Source organism: Oncorhynchus tshawytscha, linkage group LG03 (genome assembly GCF_018296145.1).
Source record: "Oncorhynchus tshawytscha isolate Ot180627B linkage group LG03, Otsh_v2.0, whole genome shotgun sequence".
NCBI lineage: Eukaryota > Metazoa > Chordata > Actinopteri > Salmoniformes > Salmonidae > Oncorhynchus > Oncorhynchus tshawytscha.
This window is the reverse complement of record NC_056431.1, coordinates 66,971,828-66,994,536: the sequence shown is the minus strand read 5'-3', so window position 1 is coordinate 66,994,536 and position 22,709 is coordinate 66,971,828. Positions and strand designations below refer to the sequence as shown.

The 22,709-nt window shown below is 46.0% G+C and overlaps 1 protein-coding gene across 4 annotated transcripts in view; it reads right to left on the bottom strand.

Annotated features, from left to right (window-relative positions):
• LOC112238580 (interleukin-1 receptor accessory protein-like 1-B) overlaps positions 1-22,709 on the bottom strand; it is a 462,784-nt gene that overhangs the window by 16,498 nt on the left and 423,577 nt on the right. For all 4 annotated transcript variants that reach the window (XM_042319851.1, XM_042319853.1, XM_042319852.1 and 1 more), the window contains exons 7-8: positions 19,326-19,461; positions 3,832-3,977 (exon numbers count right to left, since the gene is read on the bottom strand). In XM_042319851.1, coding sequence (XP_042175785.1) covers positions 3,832-3,977; positions 19,326-19,461 — 282 coding nt within the window. The remainder of the gene's footprint in view (positions 1-3,831; positions 3,978-19,325; positions 19,462-22,709) is intronic.

The following is a 22,709-nucleotide window of genomic DNA, read 5'->3' as shown; positions in this document are numbered from 1 at the left end:
CTGCTCTGTTCTATCCTACCCTGCTCTGTTCTATCCTACTCTGCTCTGTTCTATCCTACTCTGCTGCGCTCTACCCTGTTCTGCTCTGTTCTATCCTACTCATGTCTATCCTGTTCTACCCTGCTCTGTTCTATCCTACTCTGCTCTGTTCTATCCTACTCTGCTGCGCTCTACCCTGTTCTGCTCTGTTATACCCTACTCATGTCTATCCTGTTCTACCCTGCTCTGTTCTATCCTACTCTGCTGCGCTCTACCCTGTTCTGCTCTGTTCTATCCTACTCTGCTCTGTTCTATCCTACTCTGCTCTGTTCTATCCTACTCTGCTCTGTTCTATCCTACTCTGCTGCGCTCTACCCTGTTCTGCTCTGTTATACCCTACTCATGTCTATCCTGTTCTACCCTGCTCTGTTCTATCCTACCCTGCTCTGTTCTATCCTACTCTGCTCTGTTCTATCCTACTCTGCTCTGTTCTATCCTACTCTGCTGCGCTCTACCCTGTTCTGATCTGTTCTATCCTACTCATGTCTACCCTGTTCTATCCTACTCTGCTGCGCTCTACCCTGTTCTGCTCTGTTATACCCTACTCATGTCTATCCTGTTCTACCCTGCTCTGTTCTATCCTACCCTGCTCTGTTCTATCCTACCCTGCTCTGTTCTATCCTACTCTGCTCTGTTCTATCCTACTCTGCTCTGTTCTATCCTACTCTGCTCTGTTCTATCCTACTCTGCTGCGCTCTACCCTGTTCTGCTCTTTTATACCCTACTCATGTCTATCCTGTTCTACCCTGCTCTGTTCTATCCTACCCTGCTCTGTTCTATCCTACTCTGCTCTGTTCTATCCTACCCTGCTCTGTTCTATCCTACTCTGCTCTGTTCTATCCTACTCTGCTGCGCTCTACCCTGTTCTGCTCTGTTCTATCCTACTCATGTCTACCCTGTTCTATCCTACTCTGCTGCGCTCTACCCTGTTCTGCTCTGTTATACCCTACTCATGTCTACCCTGTTCTATCCTACTCTGCTGCGCTCTACCCTGTTCTGCTCTGTTATACCCTACTCATGTCTACCCTGTTCTGTTCTATCCTACCCTGTTCTGCTCTGTTATACCCTACTCATGTCTACCCTGTTCTATCCTACTCTGAGCCGTACAGCACATCCACATGGAAGAGATAGGGGGATTATGTTGACTTGAGGAAAAGAGGGAGAATGTGATGATCTAAATTTGGGTTCATTGTCTAGGTGAGCCATGACAAAGTGTATAACCTTCATCCTTATACCAACTTCTCTCCATTTCCTTGACACTCGTTCTCCTAATCTCTCTCTCACTCTCTTTCTCTCTTTCCTCCCTCCCTCAGACAGAGTCTTCCCTCCCTCCCTCCCTCCCTCCCTCCCTCCCTCCCTCCCTCCCTCCCTCCCTCCCTCCCTCCCTCCCTCCCTCCCTCCCTCCCTCCCTCCCTCCCTCCCTCCCTCCCTCCAGCATCAATTCTGCATCCTGGGAAGAAAACATGACAATAACCAAACACTCGTTTGTTGGGAAAAGAAGAGGAGCCATTGGCTGCTTAAATAACCATCACATCTGCTCTATTGGCTGAAGTGACAACCACCACATAAAGACAGTCTAGCACAAGTCATGCCAGAGAACAAAGAATAATGGACGAATGTAAGAAAAACAACAGAGATAGTTGAATGAAATGGAGCGCAAACACACATCGCTATGGTGGCAAACACAAACTTCAGGAGAGTGTATTGTGGGGTATGGTTGTGAGAGAGAGCCCATACCCCTTCAGGAGAGTGTATTGTGGGGTATGGTTGTGAGAGAGAGCCCTTATCCCTTCAGGAGAGTGTTTTGTGGGGTATGGTTGTGAGAGAGAGCCCTTATCCCTTCAGGAGAGTGTATTGTGGGGTATGGTTGTGAGAGAGAGCCCATACCCCTTCAGGAGAGTGTATTGTGGGGTATGGTTGTGAGAGAGAGCCCTTATCCATTCAGGAGAGTGTTTTGTGGGGTATGGTTGTGAGAGAGAGCCCTTATCCCTTCAGGAGAGTGTTTTGTGGGGTATGGTTGTGAGAGAGAGCCCTTATCCCTTCAGGAGAGTGTATTGTGGGGTATGGTTGTGAGAGAGAGCCCATATCCCTTCAGGAGAGTGTATTGTGGGGTATGGTTGTGAGAGAGAGCCCTTATCCCTTCAGGAGAGTGTATTGTGGGGTATGGTTGTGAGAGAGAGCCCTTATCCCTTCAGGAGAGTGTTTTGTGGGGTATGGTTGTGAGAGAGAGCCCTTATCCCTTCAGGAGAGTGTTTTGTGGGGTATGGTTGTGAGAGAGAGCCCTTATCCCTTCAGGAGAGTGTATTGTGGGGTATGGTTGTGAGAGAGAGCCCTTATCCCTTCAGGAGAGTGTTTTGTGGGGTATGGTTGTGAGAGAGAGCCCTTATCCCTTCAGGAGAGTGTATTGTGGGGTATGGTTGTGAGAGAGAGCCCTTATCCCTTCAGGAGAGTGTATTGTGGGGTATGGTTGTGAGAGAGAGCCCTTATCCCTTCAGGAGAGTGTTTTGTGGGGTATGGTTGTGAGAGAGAGCCCATATCCCTTCAGGAGAGTGTTTTGTGGGGTATGGTTGTGAGAGAGAGCCCATACCCCTTCAGGAGAGTGTTTTGTGGGGTATAGTTGTGAGAGAGAGCCCTTATCCCTTCAGGAGAGTGTTTTGTGGGGTATGGTTGTGAGAGAGAGCCCTTATCCCTTCAGGAGAGTGTTTTGTGGGGTATGGTTGTGAGAGAGAGCCCTTATCCCTTCAGGAGAGTGTATTGTGGGGTATGGTTGTGAGAGAGAGCCCATATCCCTTCAGGATAGTGTTTTGTGGGGTTATGGGTGTGAGAGAGAGCCCTTACCCCTTCAGGAGAGTGTTTTGTGGGGTATGGTTGTGAGAGAGAGCCCATACCCCTTCAGGAGAGTGTTTTGTGGGGTATGGTTGTGAGAGAGAGCCCATCCCTTCAGGAGAGTGTTTTGTGGGGTATGGTTGTGAGAGAGAGCCCTTATCCCTTCAGGAGAGTGTATTGTGGGGTATGGTTGTGAGAGAGAGCCCATACCCTTCAGGAGAGTGTTTTGTGGGGTATGGTTGTGAGAGAGAGCCCATACCCCTTCAGGAGAGTGTTTTGTGGTGTATGGTTGTGAGAGAGAGCCCTTATCCCTTCAGGAGAGTGTTTTGTGGGGTATGGTTGTGAGAGAGAGCCCATACCCCTTCAGGAGAGTGTTTTGTGGGGTATAGTTGTGAGAGAGAGCCCTTATCCCTTCAGGAGAGTGTTTTGTGGGGTATGGTTGTGAGAGAGAGCCCATACCCCTTCAGGAGAGTGTATTGTGGGGTATGGTTGTGAGAGAGAGCCCTTATCCCTTCAGGAGAGTGTTTTGTGGGGTATGGTTGTGAGAGAGAGCCCATACCCCTTCAGGAGAGTGTTTTGTGGGGTATGGTTGTGAGAGAGAGCCCTTATCCCTTCAGGAGAGTGTTTTGTGGGTTATGGGTGTGTGCTATGGGTGCATTGTCCCCACCCCCATTTTTACACTGCTGCTACTGTTTATCATCCATGCATAGTCACTTTACCTCTACCTACATGTACATATCACCTCAATTACCTCGACTAACCAGTGTCCACGCACATTGACTCCATTTGAATCACCTGTATATAGCCTCGCTACTGTTATTTTATTGTTTCTCTTTAATTATTTGTTATATTTCAAAAAATATATATTCTTAAAACTGCATGGTTGGTTAAGGGCTTGTCAGTAAGCAATTCACTGTTGTATTCGGCGCATGTGACAAATACAATTTGATTTGAAAGAACCCTTACCCCTTCTGGAGAGTTGGATGGTGGCCTGCCGTCTCCCGTTGCCATTCTCCACATAGCAGGAGTAGTTCCCCAGGTCCCCCTCTTCCACCGAGTGGATCATCAAGGAGATGGCCACTTCCTGTTCCCCCAGGTGCTCCCGGACCACCCTGCAAGACAAGAGAAAACAATCATTAATGGAGTGGATGGTAGTCCCTGTGGGAGTAGTCACATGTCCCCCTCCGTAGGAGGGTGCAACGTGACAGAGTTGATAAATACTGTGCCAGACAAAGTCATTCATGTTTCCTACTAACTAGGATGTCCATGTCTCCTCACTTCATAACAGTCTCGAGGTTAGAGAGACAGTCAGTCTCGAGGTTAGAGCGACAGTCAGTCTTGAGGTTAGAGAGACAGTCAGTCTCGAGGTTAGAGAGACAGTCAGTCTCGAGGTTAGAGCGACAGTCAGTCTTGAGGTTAGAGAGACAGTCAGTCTCGAGGTTAGAGAGACAGTCAGTCTCGAGGTTAGAGCGACAGTCAGTCTTGAGGTTAGAGAGACAGTCAGTCTCGAGGTTAGAGAGACAGTCAGTCTCGAGGTTAGAGAGACAGTCAGTCTCGAGGTTAGAGAGACAGTCAGTCTCGAGGTTAGAGCGACAGTCAGTCTCGAGGTTAGAGAGACAGTCAGTCTCGAGGTTAGAGAGACAGTCAGTCTCGAGGTTAGAGAGACCAGCCAGTAACCGGAGAGTTGCCTTTTCCAATCCCAGGGCTGACATGGAAAAACATTGGTTGGGTGATTGACTCGGTTTGCTGTGTCTTGAATGAGATGAGGACTGCAGAGCCTACAGAAAGTATTGAGTTTGCAATGTGCTGTAACCACAGGCTGGGTGATAAAACATCAAATGAATGTGTTACTGTACAGGAGTAGATTTACTGTGAAGCACTGGAAGTACAGGAATGCTATGTTATCTCACCATAAGTCAAAAACATGTATCTATGACCTGTAAATATATTCAACATAGCTCACAAATAAAACTACCATTTGAACAAATGTAGAAGGATGTGAGGAAATGTTTTGAAATACCTAACATTTACAACTGTGGAATGAACATTAAAAAAGATATTGTGGATCTGTGTTTACAGAATTTCTAGACGTTTTCTGCATGTTGATGTATTACAATCCACAAATGTGACTTTAGATGAGAGTCTGCTGTCTCCATTCACTGGGATCATCTGTGTCATGTGACACACAGTGATGACATCGCGTCCTTGGGAGAACGCTTTCTAGCTAGAAGAAGAATGAATAACTTTATGAAATGTGTATTTATTCAACAAATCATGTTATGATGTTCAACAAATTACTTTCATATGAATGTTAAATTCGACCTTTGGGGAATGCAACCCCAAGTGTGTGCTTTCGACATCAGCCCACTAGCCATGCTAGCTAACTAGCTAGCGTTGGAATCTACCAATAGCTAGCAGGCGATTTCATCACCTGTTTAGACTAACAACCAGAGTTAAACTTACTAGGTAATTGTTAATTCAGAAATGTGTCAATTATGAAGAACCGCTCAGTTTTAAAACCCTTAATTGGTGATCTGGCTAGTAAGTTAATGAGAAATGTTTCAATCAATTCTTTCAGGGAAATTGATTATTTGACAGGACACATCACTCTCAACTGGTGTGGTGGTAAGAAATTGCAACATTAATGTAAACTCACCCCATTCCATACAAATGTGCACAACTGCAACATTCAAACAAGGCTACAAAGAAAACTAATGGGACTGTAGCGACTGTGTTGACTTCAAAATCTGGGGTGTGAACTAGGTTTCTATTCAAGCATTGATCGACATGGTAATGGCTCTATAGTATTGGAGAAAAGTTTTTTTTATTTTTAAACAGACCCTCCGTTACATCGTGGCGTGTCGTAACGTACAGCACGCATAAAACAACTATTTCTGTCTTTCTCCACCAGGTGTAGCACTTCACTCATCCTTTAAAAACAAGAAATGGACAGTGATGGGGGTGAGGGGGGATACCTAGTCATTTTTTGCGTCATCATTGCATGCGATCATCATTCTCAAAGCCACTGTTTACTTCTAAGATCTCTAACACTGCGCTAAAAAACAGATTCAAATTCGACACAAATAGGTATGTAATGACACATTATATAAACTCTTTATAGTGTTTTATTGTCATTTTAAATCAAATCAAATCAAATCAAATCAAATTTTATTTGTCACATACACATGTTGTTAATGCGAGTGTAACGAAATGCTTGTGCTTCTAGTTCCGACAATGCAGTAATAACCAACAAGTAATCTAACTAACAATTCCAAAACTACTGTCTTATACACAGTGTAAGGGGATAAAGAATATGTACATAAGGATATATGAATGAGTGATGGTACAGAGCAGCATAGGCAAGATACAGTAGCTGATATCGAGTACAGTATATACATATGAGATGAGTATGTAAACAAAGTGGCATAGTTAAAGTGGCTAGTGATACATGTATTACATAAGGATGCAGTCGATGATATAGAGTACAGTATATACGTATGCATATGAGATGAATAATGTAGGGTAAGTAACATTATATAAGGTAGCATTGTTTATATATTTACATAATTTCCCATCAATTCCCATTATTAAAGTGGCTGGAGTTGAGTCAGTGTCATTGTCAGTGTGTTGGCAGCAGCAACTCAATGTTAGTGGTGGCTGTTTAACAGTCTGATGGCCTTGAGATAGAAGCTGTTTTTCAGTCTCTCGGTCCCAGCTTTGATGCACCTGTACTGACCTCGCCTTCTGGATGATAGCGGGGTGAACAGGCAGTGGCTCGGGTGGTTGATGTCCTTGATGATCTTTATGGCCTTCCTGTAACATCGGGTGGTGTAGGTGTCCTGGAGGGCAGGTAGTTTGCCCCCGGTGATGCATTGTGCAGACCTCACTACCCTCTGGAGAGCCTTACGGTTGAGGGCGGAGCAGTTGCTGTACCAGGCGGTGATACAGCCCGCCAGGATGCTCTCGATTGTGCATCTGTAGAAGTTTGTGAGTGCTTTTGGTGACAAGCCGAATTTCTTCAGCCTCCTGAGGTTGAAGAGGCGCTGCTGCGCCTTCTTCACGATGCTGTCTGTGTGAGTGGACCAATTCAGTTTGTCTGTGATGTGTATGCCGAGGAACTTAAAACTTGCTACCCTCTCCACTACTGTTCCATCGATGTGGATAGGGGGGTGTTCCCTCTGCTGTTTCCTGAAGTCCACAATCATCTCCTTAGTTTTGTTGACGTTGAGTGTGAGGTTATTTTCCTGACACCACACTCCGAGGGCCCTCACCTCCTCCCTGTAGGCCGTCTCATCGTTGTTGGTAATCAAGCCTACCACTGTTGTGTCGTCCGCTTGATGATTGAGTTGGAGGCGTGCGTGGCCACGCCGTCGTGGGTGAACAGGGAGTACAGGAGAGGGCTCAGAATGCACCCTTGTGGGGCCCCAGTGTTGAGGATCAGCGGGGAGGAGATGCTGTTGCCTACCCTCACCACCTGGGGGCGGCCCGTCAGGAAGTCCAGTACCCAGTTGCACAGGGCGGGGTCGAGACCCAGGGTCTCGAGCTTGATGACGAGCTTGGAGGGCACTATGGTGTTGACTGCCGAGCTGTATTCGATGAACAGCATTCTCACATAGGTATTCCTCTTGTCCAGATGGGTTAGGGCAGTGTGCAGTGTGGTTGAGATTGCATCGTCTGTGGACCTATTTGGGCGGTAAGCAAATTGGAGTGGGTCTAGGGTGTCAGGTAGGGTGGAGGTGATATGGTCCTTGACTAGTCTCTCAAAGCACTTCATGATGACGGATGTGAGTGCTACGGGGCGGTAGTCGTTTAGCTCAGTTACCTTAGCTTTCTTGGGAACAGGAACAATGGTGGCCCTCTTGAAGCATGTGGGAACAGCAGACTGGTATAGGGATTGATTGAATATGTCCGTAAACACACCGGCCAGCTGGTCTGCGCATGCTCTGAGGGCGCGGCTGGGGATGCCGTCTGGGCCTGCAGCCTTGCGAGGGTTAACACGTTTAAATGTCTTACTCACCTCGGCTGCAGTGAAGGAGAGACCGCATGTTTTCATTGCAGGCCGTGTCAGTGGCACTGTATTGTCCTCAAAGCGGGCAAAAAAGTTATTTAGTCTGCCTGGGAGCAAGACATCCTGGTCCATGACTGGGCTGGGTTTCTTCCTGTAGTCCGTGATTGACTGTAGACCCTGCCACATGCCTCTTGTGTCTGAACCATTGAATTGAGATTCTACTTTGTCTCTATACTGACGCTTAGCTTGTTTGATTGCCTTGCGGAGGGAATAGTTACACTGTTTGTATTCGGTCATGTTTCCGGTCACCTTGCCCTGATTAAAAGCAGTGGTTCGGGCTTTCAGTTTCACGCGAATGCTGCCATCAATCCACGGTTTCTGGTTTGGGAATGTTTTAATCGTTGCTATGGGAACTAGAGGTAATATGGTGATAAGTTGGACAGATCGATTGAAAAAAAGCAATTTTCCCACATGACATCTCTCCTTCTCACTATCATGCATTAGTTTCGCTCCCCACCCTCCATTTTTAAAAAGACCCGACGGGGCTCATTGCCTGTTTGAATTATGCAGAAAAGGGCAGTGTTTAGGTCATGTAATTGATTCTGTTGGGAAGGGGAGAAATTGTGCTTTACAATGGTATTTACATTAGTTGATCTGGAAGTATTAGGTTTTTGAGGTGCTAAAATAAGGGCAATTGTACGGACCAAGGCGATGTACGCGTTTACGTTATCTGATTAAAAACAAAAGAAATTCAGATGACAAGATCGCCTTACGTTAGCTAGCTTGGCAAGTGGGTGAAAGCACACACTCGGGGTTGCATGCCCCAATGGTCAAATTTAGCATTCGTATGAAAGTCATTAATTAAAATATTAACATAATTTGATAAATAAATAAACGTTAAACTCACATTTCATGAACTTCTTGTCATGCTGCTCGATGTCACCGGTCTACCAACCACTGGTCCTGGCAACCATGATTACGCTCACCTGCTTCCCATCATAACGCACACCTGGACATCATTATTTCCTTGATTATACCCCTTTATCCCTCAGTAGACGTCAGTCACTAGATAGTATTGTTTTCTCTCACGTTCTGTACACTTCTCATGTTTTGTTCATCTGCATTTATTCATTATTATACTCAACTTCTGCACCTGCTTCCTGCCACCCGGCGCACACGTTACACTACTTCTAGCTAAAAAGTGTTCTACCAAGAAGGACACAGCCATGATGTCATCACTCTGATGTCATCACACAAAGAGGATCCCAATGAATGGAGATAGCCGACTCTCATCTGAAGCCACATTTGTGGATTGTAATACATCAACAGGCGAAAAACAGTTCTAGAAATTCTGTAAGCACAGAATATACATCCACAAGCACTTTTTGAATGCGCAAATGCATATTCTACAGTTGGAAATGTTAGGGATTTCTGAACATTTGTTAAAATTGCAGTTTTATTTGTGAGCTATATTGAATCTATTTTCAGATCATAGATTTATTTGTGATTTATGGTTTAATTTGTGAAATATTTTAAGATATTTACAGATTATGGTTTTATTTACTAAATATTTTAAGATGTTCACAGTTCATATGTTGAATATATGCACGGATTGTTAGTTATGTTGAATATACACACGGATCCTGGTAGACACATTTACAGAATAAAGAAACTACTAATCTCATGCCATATGTTTCTTCCTTGGAGGAAAAAAACAAATAATGATATCGGGAAGATAATGTTTTTATAGCAGCTGCCATGGAAACTGAGCGGAAGGAGAGAAAGTAATATTCCATAAAGTAAACGAGTGTCCCCTGCTGAGTTGTTGTAGGCTGGCGGAGGAGAGAAGGGAGTCATGATGCTCCCTCGTTCTTCACATACAACTACTTAGCCTACTTTTAAAGCACCCTCAGCACAGAGGCACGCACGAGGGAAAGAGGGAGAGAGAGTGAAAGAGTGTTTGAGAGAGTGTGTTTGCGTGTGAGAGAAAGAGAGAAAGAGAGTGTGTGTGTGTGTGTGTGTGTGTGTGTGTGTGTGTGTGTGTGTGTGTGTGTGTGTGTGTGTGTGTGTGTGTGTGTGTGTGTGTGTGTGTGTGTGTGTGTGTGTGTGTGTGGGTGTGTGTGTGTGAAACTGTGTCTGTATGTGCATTAATGTGTAGCCTATGTACTACAAGTGAGCACTGGGGAGAAAGAGAGAGATAGGGAGAGGGAGATAATAAAACAGCATCTGGAGAGGGTAAGCTGATACTAGATCTGTGCTCAATGGGCAACTTCTACCCAGACCAAACAGGCCAAGGAAATGTGAATGGAAGTTAGATGGCGATCTAATGGGACTGGACTTGCTGTGGCTGATTGTATCTTAACCCCTGGATGAGGCAAACAGCAACAAGAGATTTTAATTACGACTCTGTTGGGGTTCTAGTCTAGACTCTCTGTCTTGTGTGTGACAATGATCACAGGAGCTGGCAAGACAGCACAAACAGATCTGGTTCAGGCTAGCTGGAGTAAAATCTCCTCCTGAACAAAATGCACTATTCTTCCAACAGCTCCTCACTTCCTCATTAGTAAAGCCAGTGAATGCGGATTCTGCTCATTTAACTGATCAACTAAAAATGTATTCATTACCTTTATTTCATCCAAAGCCCACCTGAGAACCCGGTATGAACAGAAGTAAACGACCTCAATACCCCATCGATAATTCTGCAGCAGATTGGTTGGGCAAATGTTTTAATCTCACACATACACACGCACACACACAGCCCTGTTGCTAATGCCCAACCATGCATGCTATGAAAACAACAATAGCCCTGTTGCCATCTGCGATGCAAATGAGAATTTATGGACCTGCGTTTTAATAGAAATGGAACTAGTCAGAATCAATAGGTTGGGTTGTTTAAATATAACCCTGGTGGGTTTCCTGGGTTCTATGGGCTGAGGTTGCTGATGCATTAGTAATGGACAGGCCAGGAGAGTGTGGGTGGGAGGCGAAACCTTGGTAACAGATCCACATCCCTGTAGCAGTGGAATGGAAGATACTTTGGCTGCATGGCTGAAGCATAATTACATGTTATAATTTTACATTTATTTGGTAATGTTTACAAGTTGCTAACCATTTGGGAAGTCTCTCTCTCTCTCTTTCTCTCTCTCTCTTAAGGGCTTTATTGGCATGGGAAATGTTTGTTTACATTGCCAAAGCAAGTGAAATAGATAATAATCAAAAGTTAAATAAAGAATAAAAAATGAACAGTAAACATTACAAAAGTTTCAAAACAATAAAGAAATGTCAAATGTTATTATGTCTATATACAGTGTTGTAATGATGTGCAAATAGCTCAAGTACGAAAGGGAAAATAAATATAAACATAAATATTGTTTGTATTTACAATGGTGTTTGTTCTTAACTGGTTGCCCTTTTCTTGTGGAAACAGGTCACAAATCTTGCTGCTGTGATGGCACAATGTGGTATTTCACCAAATAGCTATGGGAGTTTATCAAAATTGGATTTGTTTTCAAATTCTTTGTGGGTCTGTGTAATTTGAGGGAAATATATATATCTCTCTCTCTCTCCATCCTGCTCTCTTGTTTAACTTTTCCCCAAATCCTAACCCCTTCTAACTTTTAAACCTCTCCATCTTCTACTTTGTATACATCTTCTCATTCCCCCTCTCGTCCTACCCCTCCCTTGGCTACTCCCTTTCTGTTTGATAGTAATGAGTGTGTCCATCCCATTAAGGGTGTGTGGAGTGATCAGGGGAGTAAAGTCTGGGCTGTGAGAGGATCAGAGCAGGCCTGGGGTAAAGGCTGCATGGACAATAAAGAATACATGATCAAATACATTATTGATCCACAGAATGAAATATCTGGCTGCATTATTAAAGAGATATAGCCCTTCAGTTGAGGAGAGAGAAAATCCTAGAGAGAGAGACGGACAGAGAAAGAAAGGGGGGAGAGAGAGGGAGAGGAAGATTGCTACCCTTAAAACTGAGCTCTGTACCTGATTCTACCCACAAAACCAAAACACAAGCCCTCCCTCCCTCCCCTAGTCCATCTGCATTCCTCTACGTTCAGTGAGGGAAAGGGTAGTGACGGTAGTGAGGTAGAGAGTAGTGACGATAGTGAGGGAAAGGGTAGTGAGGTAGAGGGTAGTGACGATAGTGAGGGAGAGGGTAGAGACGGTAGTGAGGAAGAGAGTAGTGACGATAGTGAGGGAGAGGGTAGTGAGGGAAAAGGTGGTGACGATAGTTAGGGAGAGGGTAGTGAGGTAGAGGGTTGTGTCGGTAGTGTGGTAGATGGTAGTGTCGGTAGTGAGGTAGAAGGTAGTGACGATAGTGAGGGAGAGGATAGTGTCGGTAGTGAGGGTAGTGAGGTAGAGGGTAGTGAGGGTAGTGATAGTGAGGGAGAGGATAGTGTCGGTAGTGAGGGTAGTGAGGTAGAGGGTAGTGAGGATAGTGAGGGAGAGGGTAGTGAGGTAGAGGGTAGTGATGATAGTGAGGGAGAGGGTAGTGAGGTAGAGGGTAGTGATGATAGTGAGGGAGAAGGTAGTGAGGTAGAGGCTAGTGATGATAGTGAGGGAGAGGGTAGTGAGGTAGAGGGTAGTGATGATTGTGAGGGAGAGGGTAGTGAGGTAGAGTGTAATGTCGGTAGTGAGGTAGAGGGTAGCGATGATAGTGAGGGAGAGGGTAGTAAGATAGAGGGTAGTGTCGGTAGCGAGGTAGAGGGTAGTGACGATAGTGAGGTAGAGGGTAGTGACGAAAGTGAGGTAGAGGGTCGTGTCGGTAGTGAGGTAGAGGGTAGTGACGAAAGTGAGGGAGAGGGTAGTGAGGAAGAGGGTAGTGACGATAGTGAGGAAGAGGGTAGTGTCGGTAGTGAGGTAGAGGGTAGTGAGGGTAGTGAGAGCATAGTGACGATAGTGAGGGAATGGATAGTGTCGGTAGTGAGGTAGAGGGTAGTGACGGTAGTGAGGGAGAGGGTAGTGACAGTAGTGAGGTAGTGGGTAATGAGGTAGAGGGTAATGGTGGTAGTGAGGGAAAGGGTATTGAGGGAGAGGGTAGTGACGGTAGTGAGGGAGAGGGTCGTGAGGGAGAGGGTAGTGACAGTAGTGAGGGAGAGGGTAGTGACAGTAGTGGGGTACTGGGTAGTGAGGTAGAGGGTAGTGGTGGTAGTGTCACACTCTGACCATTATTTGCGTTGTTTGTTTCTATGTTTTGTTTGGTCAGGGTGTGATATGAGTGGGCATTCTATGTTGCATGTCTAGTTAGTCTGTTTCTATGTGTTTTGGCCTGATATGGTGAGGGAGAGGGTAGTGACGGTAGTGAGGTAGAGGGTAGTGACGGTAGTGAGGGAGAGGGTAGTGACGGTAGTGAGGGAGAGGGTAGTGACAGTAGTGGGGTACTGGGTAGTGGGTAGTGGTGGTAGTGTCACACTCTGACCATTATTTGCGTTGTTTGTTTCTATGTTTTGTTTGGTCAGGGTGTGATATGAGTGGGCATTCTATGTTGCATGTCTAGTTAGTCTGTTTCTATGTGTTTTGGCCTGATATGGTGAGGGAGAGGGTAGTGACGGTAGTGAGGTAGAGGGTAGTGACGGTAGTGAGGGAGAGGGTAGTGACGGTAGTGAGGGAGAGGGTAGTGTCGGTAGTGAGGGAGAGGGTAGTGACGGTAGTGAGGGAGAGGGTAGTGACAGTAGTGAGGTAGTGGCTAATGAGGTAGAGGGTAATGGTGGTAGTGAGGGAAAGGGTATTGAGGGAGAGGGTAGTGTCGGTAGGGAGGTAGAGGGTAGTGAGGGTAGTGAGGGAGAGGGTAGTGACGATAGTGAGGGAGAGGGTAGTGAGGTAGAGGGTAGTGACGATAGTGAGGGAGAGGGTAGAGAGGGTCGTGAGGTAGAGGGTAGTGAATATAGTGAGGAAGAGGGTAGTGTCGGTAGTGAGGTAGAGGGTAGTGACGATAGTGAGGGAGAGGGTAGTGAGGTAGAGGGTAGTGACGATAGTGAGGGAGAGGGTGGTGAGGTAGAGGGTAGTGATGATAGTGAGGGAGAGGGTAGTGAGGTAGAGGGTAGTGATGATAGTGAGGGAGAGGGTAGTGAGGTAGAGTGTAATGTCGGTAGTGAGGTTCTAGGATAGCGATGATAGTGAGGGAGAGGGTAGTAAGATAGAGGGTAGTGTCGGTAGCGAGGTAGAGGGTAGTGACGATAGTGAGGTAGAGGGTAGTGACGAAAGTGAGGTAGAGGGTCGTGTCGGTAGTGAGGTAGAGGGTAGTGACGAAAGTGAGGGAGAGGGTAGTGAGGAAGAGGGTAGTGACGATAGTGAGGAAGAGGGTAGTGTCGGTAGTGAGGTAGAGGGTAGTGACGATAGTGAGGGAATGGATAGTGTCGGTAGTGAGGTAGAGGGTAGTGACGGTAGTGAGGGAGAGGGTAGTGACAGTAGTGAGGTAGTGGGTAATGAGGTAGAGGGTAATGGTGGTAGTGAGGGAAAGGGTATTGAGGGAGAGGGTAGTGACGGTAGTGAGGGAGAGGGTCGTGAGGGAGAGGGTAGTGACAGTAGTGAGGGAGAGGGTAGTGACAGTAGTGGGGTACTGGGTAGTGAGGTAGAGGGTAGTGGTGGTAGTGTCACACTCTGACCATTATTTGCGTTGTTTGTTTCTATGTTTTGTTTGGTCAGGGTGTGATATGAGTGGGTATTCTATGTTGCATGTCTAGTTAGTCTGTTTCTATGTGTTTTGGCCTGATATGGTGAGGGAGAGGGTAGTGACGGTAGTGAGGTAGAGGGTAGTGACGGTAGTGAGGGAGAGGGTAGTGACGGTAGTGAGGGAGAGGGTAGTGTCGGTAGTGAGGGAGAGGGTAGTGACGGTAGTGAGGGAGAGGGTAGTGACAGTAGTGAGGTAGTGGCTAATGAGGTAGAGGGTAATGGTGGTAGTGAGGGAAAGGGTATTGAGGGAGAGGGTAGTGTCGGTAGGGAGGTAGAGGGTAGTGACGATAGTGAGGGAATGGATAGTGATGGTAGTGAAGTAGAGGGTAGTGACGGTAGTGAGGTAGAGGTTAGTGACGGTAGTGAGGTAGAGGTAGTGACGGTAGTGAGGTAGAGGGCAGTAACGGTAGTGAGGGAGAGGGTAGTGAGGTAGTGAGGGAGAGGGTAGTGTCGGTAGTGATGGAGAGGGTAGTGACGGTAGTGAGGGAGAGGGTAGTGAGGGAGAGGGTAGTGAGGGAGAGGCTAGTGACGGTAGTGCGGGAGAGGGTAGTGACAGTAGTGAGGTAGTGGGTAATGAGGTAGAGGGTAATGGTGGTAGTGAGGGAAAGGGTATTGAGTGAGAGGGTAGTGACGGTAGTGAGGGAGAGGGTAGTGAGGGAGAGGGTAGTGACGGTAGTGAGGGAGAGGGTAGTGACAGTAGTGGGGTAGTGGGTAGTGAGGTAGAGGGCAATGGTGGTAGTGTCACACTCTGACCATTATTTGCATTGTTTGTTTCTATGTTTTGTTTGGTCAGGGTGTGATATGAGTGGGCATTCTATGTTGCATGTCTAGTTAGTCTGTTTCTATGTGTTTTGGCCTGATATGGTTCTCAATCAGTGGCAGGTGTTTGTCGTTGTCTCTGATTGGGAACCATATTTAGGTAGCCTGTTTTGTATTGTGGTTCGTGGGTTATTGTCTATGTTACATACATACAGACACCAGATAGACTGGTGTGCTAAAGAGGTGTGATAGTAATCGTAGGAGCAACAGAACAGACTGGGTTTACCTGCCTGTCTGTCTGCATACCTGTCTGTCTGCATTCCTGCCTGCCTGCATTCCTGCCTGCATACCTGCCTGCCTGCTTACCTGCCTGTCTGCATTCCTGCCTACCTGCATTCCTGCCTGCCTGTCTGCCTGCATTCCTGCCTGCGTGGGCTTGCAAAGGGAATAATTAGCAGCTAGATATGACAGTTTAGAGAACAGCTCCAGTGACGTGTTCAGAGACAGTTTAGAGAACAGCTCCAGTGACGTGTTCAGAGACAGTTTAGAGAATAGCTCCAGTGTCGTGTTCAGAGACAGTTTAGAGAATAGCTCCAGTGTCGTGTTGAGACAGTTTAGAGAATAGCTCCAGTGTCGTGTTCAGAGACAGTTTAGAGAATAGCTCCAGTGTCGTGTTGAGACAGTTTATAGAATAGCTCCAGTGTCGTGTTCAGAGACAGTTGAGAGAATAGCTCCAGTGACGTGTTCAGAGACAGTTTAGAGAATAGCTCCAGTGACGTGTTCAGAGACAGTTTAGAGAATAGCTCCAGTGTCTCCAGTGATGTCAGAGACAGTTTAGAGAATAGCTCCAGTGTCGTGTTGAGACAGTTTATAGAATAGCTCCAGTGTCGTGTTCAGAGACAGTTGAGAGAATAGCTCCAGTGACGTGTTCAGAGACAGTTTAGAGAATAGCTCCAGTGACGTGTTCAGAGACAGTTTAGAGAATAGCTCCAGTGTCGTGTTCAGAGACAGTTTAGAGAATAGCTCCAGTGTCGTGTGTTCAGAGACAGTTTAGAGAATAGCTCCAGTGACGTGTTTTAGAGAATAGCTCCAGTGTCGTGTTCAGACAGTTTAGAGAATAGCTCCAGTGTCGTGTTCAGAGACAGTTTAGAGAATAGCTCCAGTGTCGTGTTGAGACAGTTTAGTAGCTCAGTGTCGTGTTCAGAGACAGTTGAGAGAATAGCTCCAGTGACGTGTTCAGAGACAGTTTAGAGAATAGCTCCAGTGACGTGTTCAGAGACAGTTTAGAGAATAGCTCCAGTGTCGTATTCAGAGACAGTTTAGAGAATAGCAGTTTGAGACAGTTTAATAGCTCCAGTGTCGTGTTCAGAGACAGTTGAGAGAATAGCTCCAGTGTCGTGTTCAGAGACAGTTTAGAGAATAGCTCCAGTGACGTGTTCAGAGACAGTTTAGAGAATAGCTCCAGTGTCGTGTTCAGAGACAGTTTAGAGAATAGCTCCAGTGTCGTGTTGAGACAGTTTAGAGAATAGCTCCAGTGACGTGTCCAGAGACAGTTTAGAGAATAGCTCCAGTGACATGTTCAGAGACAGTTTAGAGAATAGCTCCAGTGAGTTCAGAGACAGTTTAGAGAATAGCTCCAGTGTCGTGTTCAGTTTAGAGAATAGCTCCAGTGTCGTGTTCAGTTTAGAGAATAGCTCCAGTGTCGTGTTCAGAGACAGTTTAGAGAATAGCTCCAGTGTCGTGTTCAGAGACAGTTTAGAGAATAGCTCCAGTGTCGTGTCCAGAGACAGTTTAGAGAATAGCTCCAGTGACATGTTCAGAGACAGTTTAGAGAATAGCTCCAGTGTCGTGTCCAGAGACAGTTTAGAGAATAGCTCCAGTGTCGTGTTCAGAGACAGTTTAGAGAATAGCTCCAGTGTCGTGTTCAGAGACAGTTTAGAGAATAGCTCCAGTGTCGTGTTCAGAGACAGTTTAGAGAATAGCTCCAGTGTCGTGTTCAGAGACAGTTTAGAGAATAGCTCCAGTGTCATGTTGAGGACAGTTTAGAGAATAGCTCCAGTGTCGTGTCCAGAGACAGTTTAGAGAATAGCTCCAGTGACGTGTTCAGAGACAGTTTAGAGAATAGCTCCAGTGTCGTGTTCAGAGACAGTTTAGAGAATAGCTCCAGTGTCGTGTTGAGACAGTTTAGAGAATAGCTCCAGTGTCGTGTTCAGAGACAGTTTAGAGAATAGCTCCAGTGTCGTGTTCAGAGACAGTTTAGAGAATAGCTCCAGTGTCGTGTTCAGAGACAGTTTAGAGAATAGCTCCAGTGTCGTGTTGAGACAGTTTAGAGAATAGCTCCAGTGTCGTGACAGTTTAGAGAATAGCTCCAGTGTCGTGTTCAGAGACAGTTTAGAGAATAGCTCCAGTGTCGTGTTCAGAGACAGTTTAGAGAATAGCTCCAGTGTCGTGTTCAGAGACAGTTTAGAGAATAGCTCCAGTGTCGTGTTGAGACAGTTTAGAGAATAGCTCCAGTGACGTGTCCAGAGACAGTTTAGAGAATAGCTCCAGTGACATGTTCAGAGACAGTTTAGAGAATAGCTCCAGTGACATGTTAAGAGACAGTTTAGAGAATAGCTCCAGTGTCGTGTCCAGAGACAGTTTAGAGAATAGCTCCAGTGACGTGTTCAGAGACATTTGAGAGAATAGCTCCAGTGACGTGTCCAGAGACAGTTTAGAGAATAGCTCCAGTGTCGTGTTCAGAGACAGTTTAGAGAATAGCTCCAGTGTCGTGTTCAGAGACAGTTTAGAGAATAGCTCCAGTGTCGTGTTCAGAGACAGTTTAGGGGGAGCATAAATAACATTTTGAAATGTAATCAATGCAAGGTGGATTTTTTGTTTATAATCATGATGGCTCAACACATGAAATGCTTCAGCTGAGGTTTGGTACATTTCCCTACTCAAATACATCAGAAATCATTCTAAAAGTCTTGTTACAGTGTTTGCATTCAAGGTTAGGATTTGATATAAGGGTATTAGTGTACAGCAGTAAATTCAGTTAAAGTTCCATCCAAAGTGTGAATCATACCTTAACCTTCTGGGGTCTCTAAACAAGTTTTATGTGTTTTATAGTAAAGACCTGGAATTGAACTGTACAAATGTATGACCTTTTAATTTGTCATGAACACAACCAGTCATGATGTTTTCTTCTGATTGTCAAACAAATCATTTCAGAAAGTAGGTTAAGTATGTTACCTACACGTTCGTCTACTCCAAAATAAATCCATCATGCAAACAGTGCACTGTGCACCCGCCATTCGAATGGAAAGGGACATCTATAACAAACACCATAACGTGTACACAGCAGGGTCTATTCATGGATACCAAGGGAAGACAAAAGTGCAACAATTAAAAAAAGAAACAAACGTATACAATTATTTCTCATTCATGTTTATCCGTGTTTCACGATTTTCCTTAAATTGACCAGAGAAAGCATCCGAGCGAAGCAAACAGCGCCCCTCTGTCTTCGCACCTGTAGCTCATGTATGAGATGCTGTCTGGCGGAAAATAATATTACATGTCTCCGGTGACTGATAAGTCTTGCTGTCTTGGTAAAAAATATCAATATATTCAGAGACGACCTATCAGATCTCAGAATCCCAAGGGGCGCCACTTGGGTGGCCAATAAGATTTCAGGGGTGCCGTGGGCCACCCCCCGGGTCACGCCACTGAATAGCTCATCTAAGGCTTTGTACTTGAAGTATTACATCATAGTATGGTCTACTACAGTATCCAATGGAGTCTGGTGATGTAGTTGTGTGTTTCTGTGTGATGTATCTATTAATCAGTCCAGTTGAACTGTGTACTGTGTTAGTATAGATAGTATTGTCTACAGGATTCATATTTAATATTGACCACAATTCCATAGTTACAATGTATTCATCCTAATCGTATCAGAGTGACTATGATCACATATTAGGTCATATGGTTACTACATTAGAAGTGAGAGGAGTAAAACCACCATGTGTCTCACTTGATTTCGCTCTCTTCGACTCTCTCCTCATCCAGGTCCTCGATGAACTTCTCTCCCTTCATCCAATAGACGAGAGGACTGACCGCTGACCCGCTGTAGCCGAAGAATGCTCTACACGTCAGGTTCAGGGCACTTCCTGTGGAGACAGGAAATAGCACACTATTATTCTTCTCAATCCTTCAACACAGACATTAGTAGTCTGCTGTACGTAGAGAAATAGGAGATCTGGAATAGTTTTCTACACTAGTTAGCAGTAGAGAGAGCTAACCGGCACCTTCGGTTGACTTGGGGTCGTATTGTGAATGGGATGAAGACATCAACACTTCAAGTCTTATCTATGGCTATATAGGTATGTAACAGCTAAACCTAGACACCCAAGACCTTACCTAGACGTTTCCCTGTGTACAAATAGTACAAAGTCACCGAACAAACACTCACTAATTCACTGTCATACTGGTACAGTCCCCCTTGGCACGTCGGAACAAACACTAAGTCACTGTCATACTGGTACAGTCCCTCTTGGCACGTCGGAACAAACACTAAGTCACTGTCATACTGGTACAGTCCCTCTTGGCACGTCGGAACAAACACTAAGTCACTGTCATACTGGTACAGTCCCTCTTGGCACGTCGGAACAAACACTAAGTCACTGTCATACTGGTACAGTCCCTCTTGGCACGTCGGAACAAACACTAAGTCACTGTCATACTGGTACAGTCCCTCTTGGCACGTCGGAACAAACACTAAGTCACTGTCATACTGGTACAGTCCCTCTTGGCACGTCGGAACAAACACTAAGTCACTGTCATACTGGTACAGTCCCTCTTGGCACGTCGGAACAAACACTAAGTCACTGTCATACTGGTACAGTCCCTCTTGGCACGTCGGAACAAACACTAAGTCACTGTCATACTGGTACAGTCCCTCTTGGCACGTCGGAACAAACACTAAGTCACTGTCATACTGGTACAGTCCCTCTTGGCACGTCGGAACAAACACTAAGTCACTGTCATACTGGTACAGTCCCTCTTGGCACGTCAAACACTAAGTCACTGTCATACTGGTACAGTCCCTCTTGGAACAAACACTAAGTCACTGTCATACTGGTACAGTCCCTCTTGGCACGTCGGAACAAACACTAAGTCACTGTCATACTGGTACAGTCCCTCTTGGCACGTCGGAACAAACACTAAGTCACTGTCATACTGGTACAGTCCCTCTTGGCACGTCGGAACAAACACTAAGTCACTGTCATACTGGTACAGTCCCTCTTGGCACGTCGGAACAAACACTAAGTCACTGTCATACTGGTACAGTCCCTCTTGGCACGTCGGAACAAACACTAAGTCACTGTCATACTGGTACAGTCCCTCTTGGCATACGTCGGAACAAACACTAAGTCACTGTCATACTGGTACAGTCCCTCTTGGCACGTCGGAACAAACACTAAGTCACTGTCATACTGGTACAGTCCCTCTTGGCACGCGGAACAAACACTAAGTCACTGTCATACTGGTACAGTCCCTCTTGGCCCGTCGGAACAAACACTAAGTCACTGAACAAACACTAAGTCACTGTCATACTGGTACAGTCCCTCTTGGCACGTCGGAACAAACACTAAGTCACTGTCATACTGGTACAGTCCCTCTTGGCACGTCGGAACAAACACTAAGTCACTGTCATACTGGTACAGTCCCCCTTGGCACGTCGGAACAAACACTAAGTCACTGTCATACTGGTACAGTCCCTCTTGGCACGTCGGAACAAACACTAAGTCACTGTCATACTGGTACAGTCCCTCTTGGCACGTCGGAACAAACACTAAGTCACTGTCATACTGGTACAGTCCCTCTTGGCACGTCGGAACAAACACTAAGTCACTGTCATACTGGTACAGTCCCCCTTGGCACGTCGGAACAAACACTAAGTCACTGTCATACTGGTACAGTCCCTCTTGGCACGTCGGAACAAACACTAAGTCACTGTCATACTGGTACAGTCCCTCTTGGCACGTGGAACAAACACTAAGTCACTGTCATACTGGTAAGTCCCTCTTGGCAAACAAACACTAAGTCACTGTCATACTGGTACAGTCCCTCTTGGCACGTAAGTCACTGTCATACTGGTAACAAACAAACACTAAGTCACTGTCATACTGGTACAGTCCCTCTTGGCACGTCGGAACAAACACTAAGTCACTGTCATACTGGTACAGTCCCTCTTGGCACGTCGGAACAAACACTAAGTCACTGTCACAGTCCCTCTTGGCACGTCGGAACAAACACTAAGTCACTGTCATACTGGTACAGTCCCTCTTGGCACAAACACAGTCCCTCTTGGCACGTCGGAACAAACACTAAGTCACTGTCATACTGGTACAGTCCCTCTTGGCACGTCGGAACAAACACTAAGTCACTGTCATACTGGTACAGTCCCTCTTGGCACGTCGGAACAAACACTAAGTCACTGTCATACTGGTACAGTCCCTCTTGGCACGTCGGAACAAACACTAAGTCACTGTCATACTGGTACAGTCCCTCTTGGCACGTCGGAACAAACACTAAGTCACTGTCATACTGGTACAGTCCCTCTTGGCACGTCGGAACAAACACTAAGTCACTGTCATACTGGTACAGTCCCTCTTGGCACGTCGGAACAAACACTAAGTCACTGTCATACTGGTACAGTCCCTCTTGGCACGTCGGAACAAACACTAAGTCACTGTCATACTGGTACAGTCCCTCTTGGCACGTCGGAACAAACACTAAGTCACTGTCATACTGGTACAGTCCCTCTTGGCACGTCGGAACAAACACTAAGTCACTGTCATACTGGTACAGTCCCTCTTGGCACGTCGGAACAAACACTAAGTCACTGTCATACTGGTACAGTCCCTCTTGGCACGTCGGAACAAACACTAAGTCACTGTCATACTGGTACAGTCCCCCTTGGCACGTCGGAACAAACACTAAGTCACTGTCATACTGGTACAGTCCCCTTGGCACGTCGGAACAAACACTAAGTCACTGTCATACTGGTACAGTCCCCCTTGGCACGTCGGAACAAACACTAAGTCACTGTCATACTGGTACAGTCCCTCTTGTCACTGCACGGTACAGTCCCTCTTGAACAAACACTAAGTCACTGTCATACTGGTACAGTCCCCTTGGCACGTCGGAACAAACACTAAGTCACTGTCATACTGGTACAGTCCCCCTTGGCACGTCGGAACAAACACTAAGTCACTGTCATACTGGTACAGTCCCCCTTGGCACGTCGGAACAAACACTAAGTCACTGTCATACTGGTACAGTCCCTCTTGGCACGTCGGAACAAACACTAAGTCACTGTCATACTGGTACAGTCCCTCTCACTGTCATACTG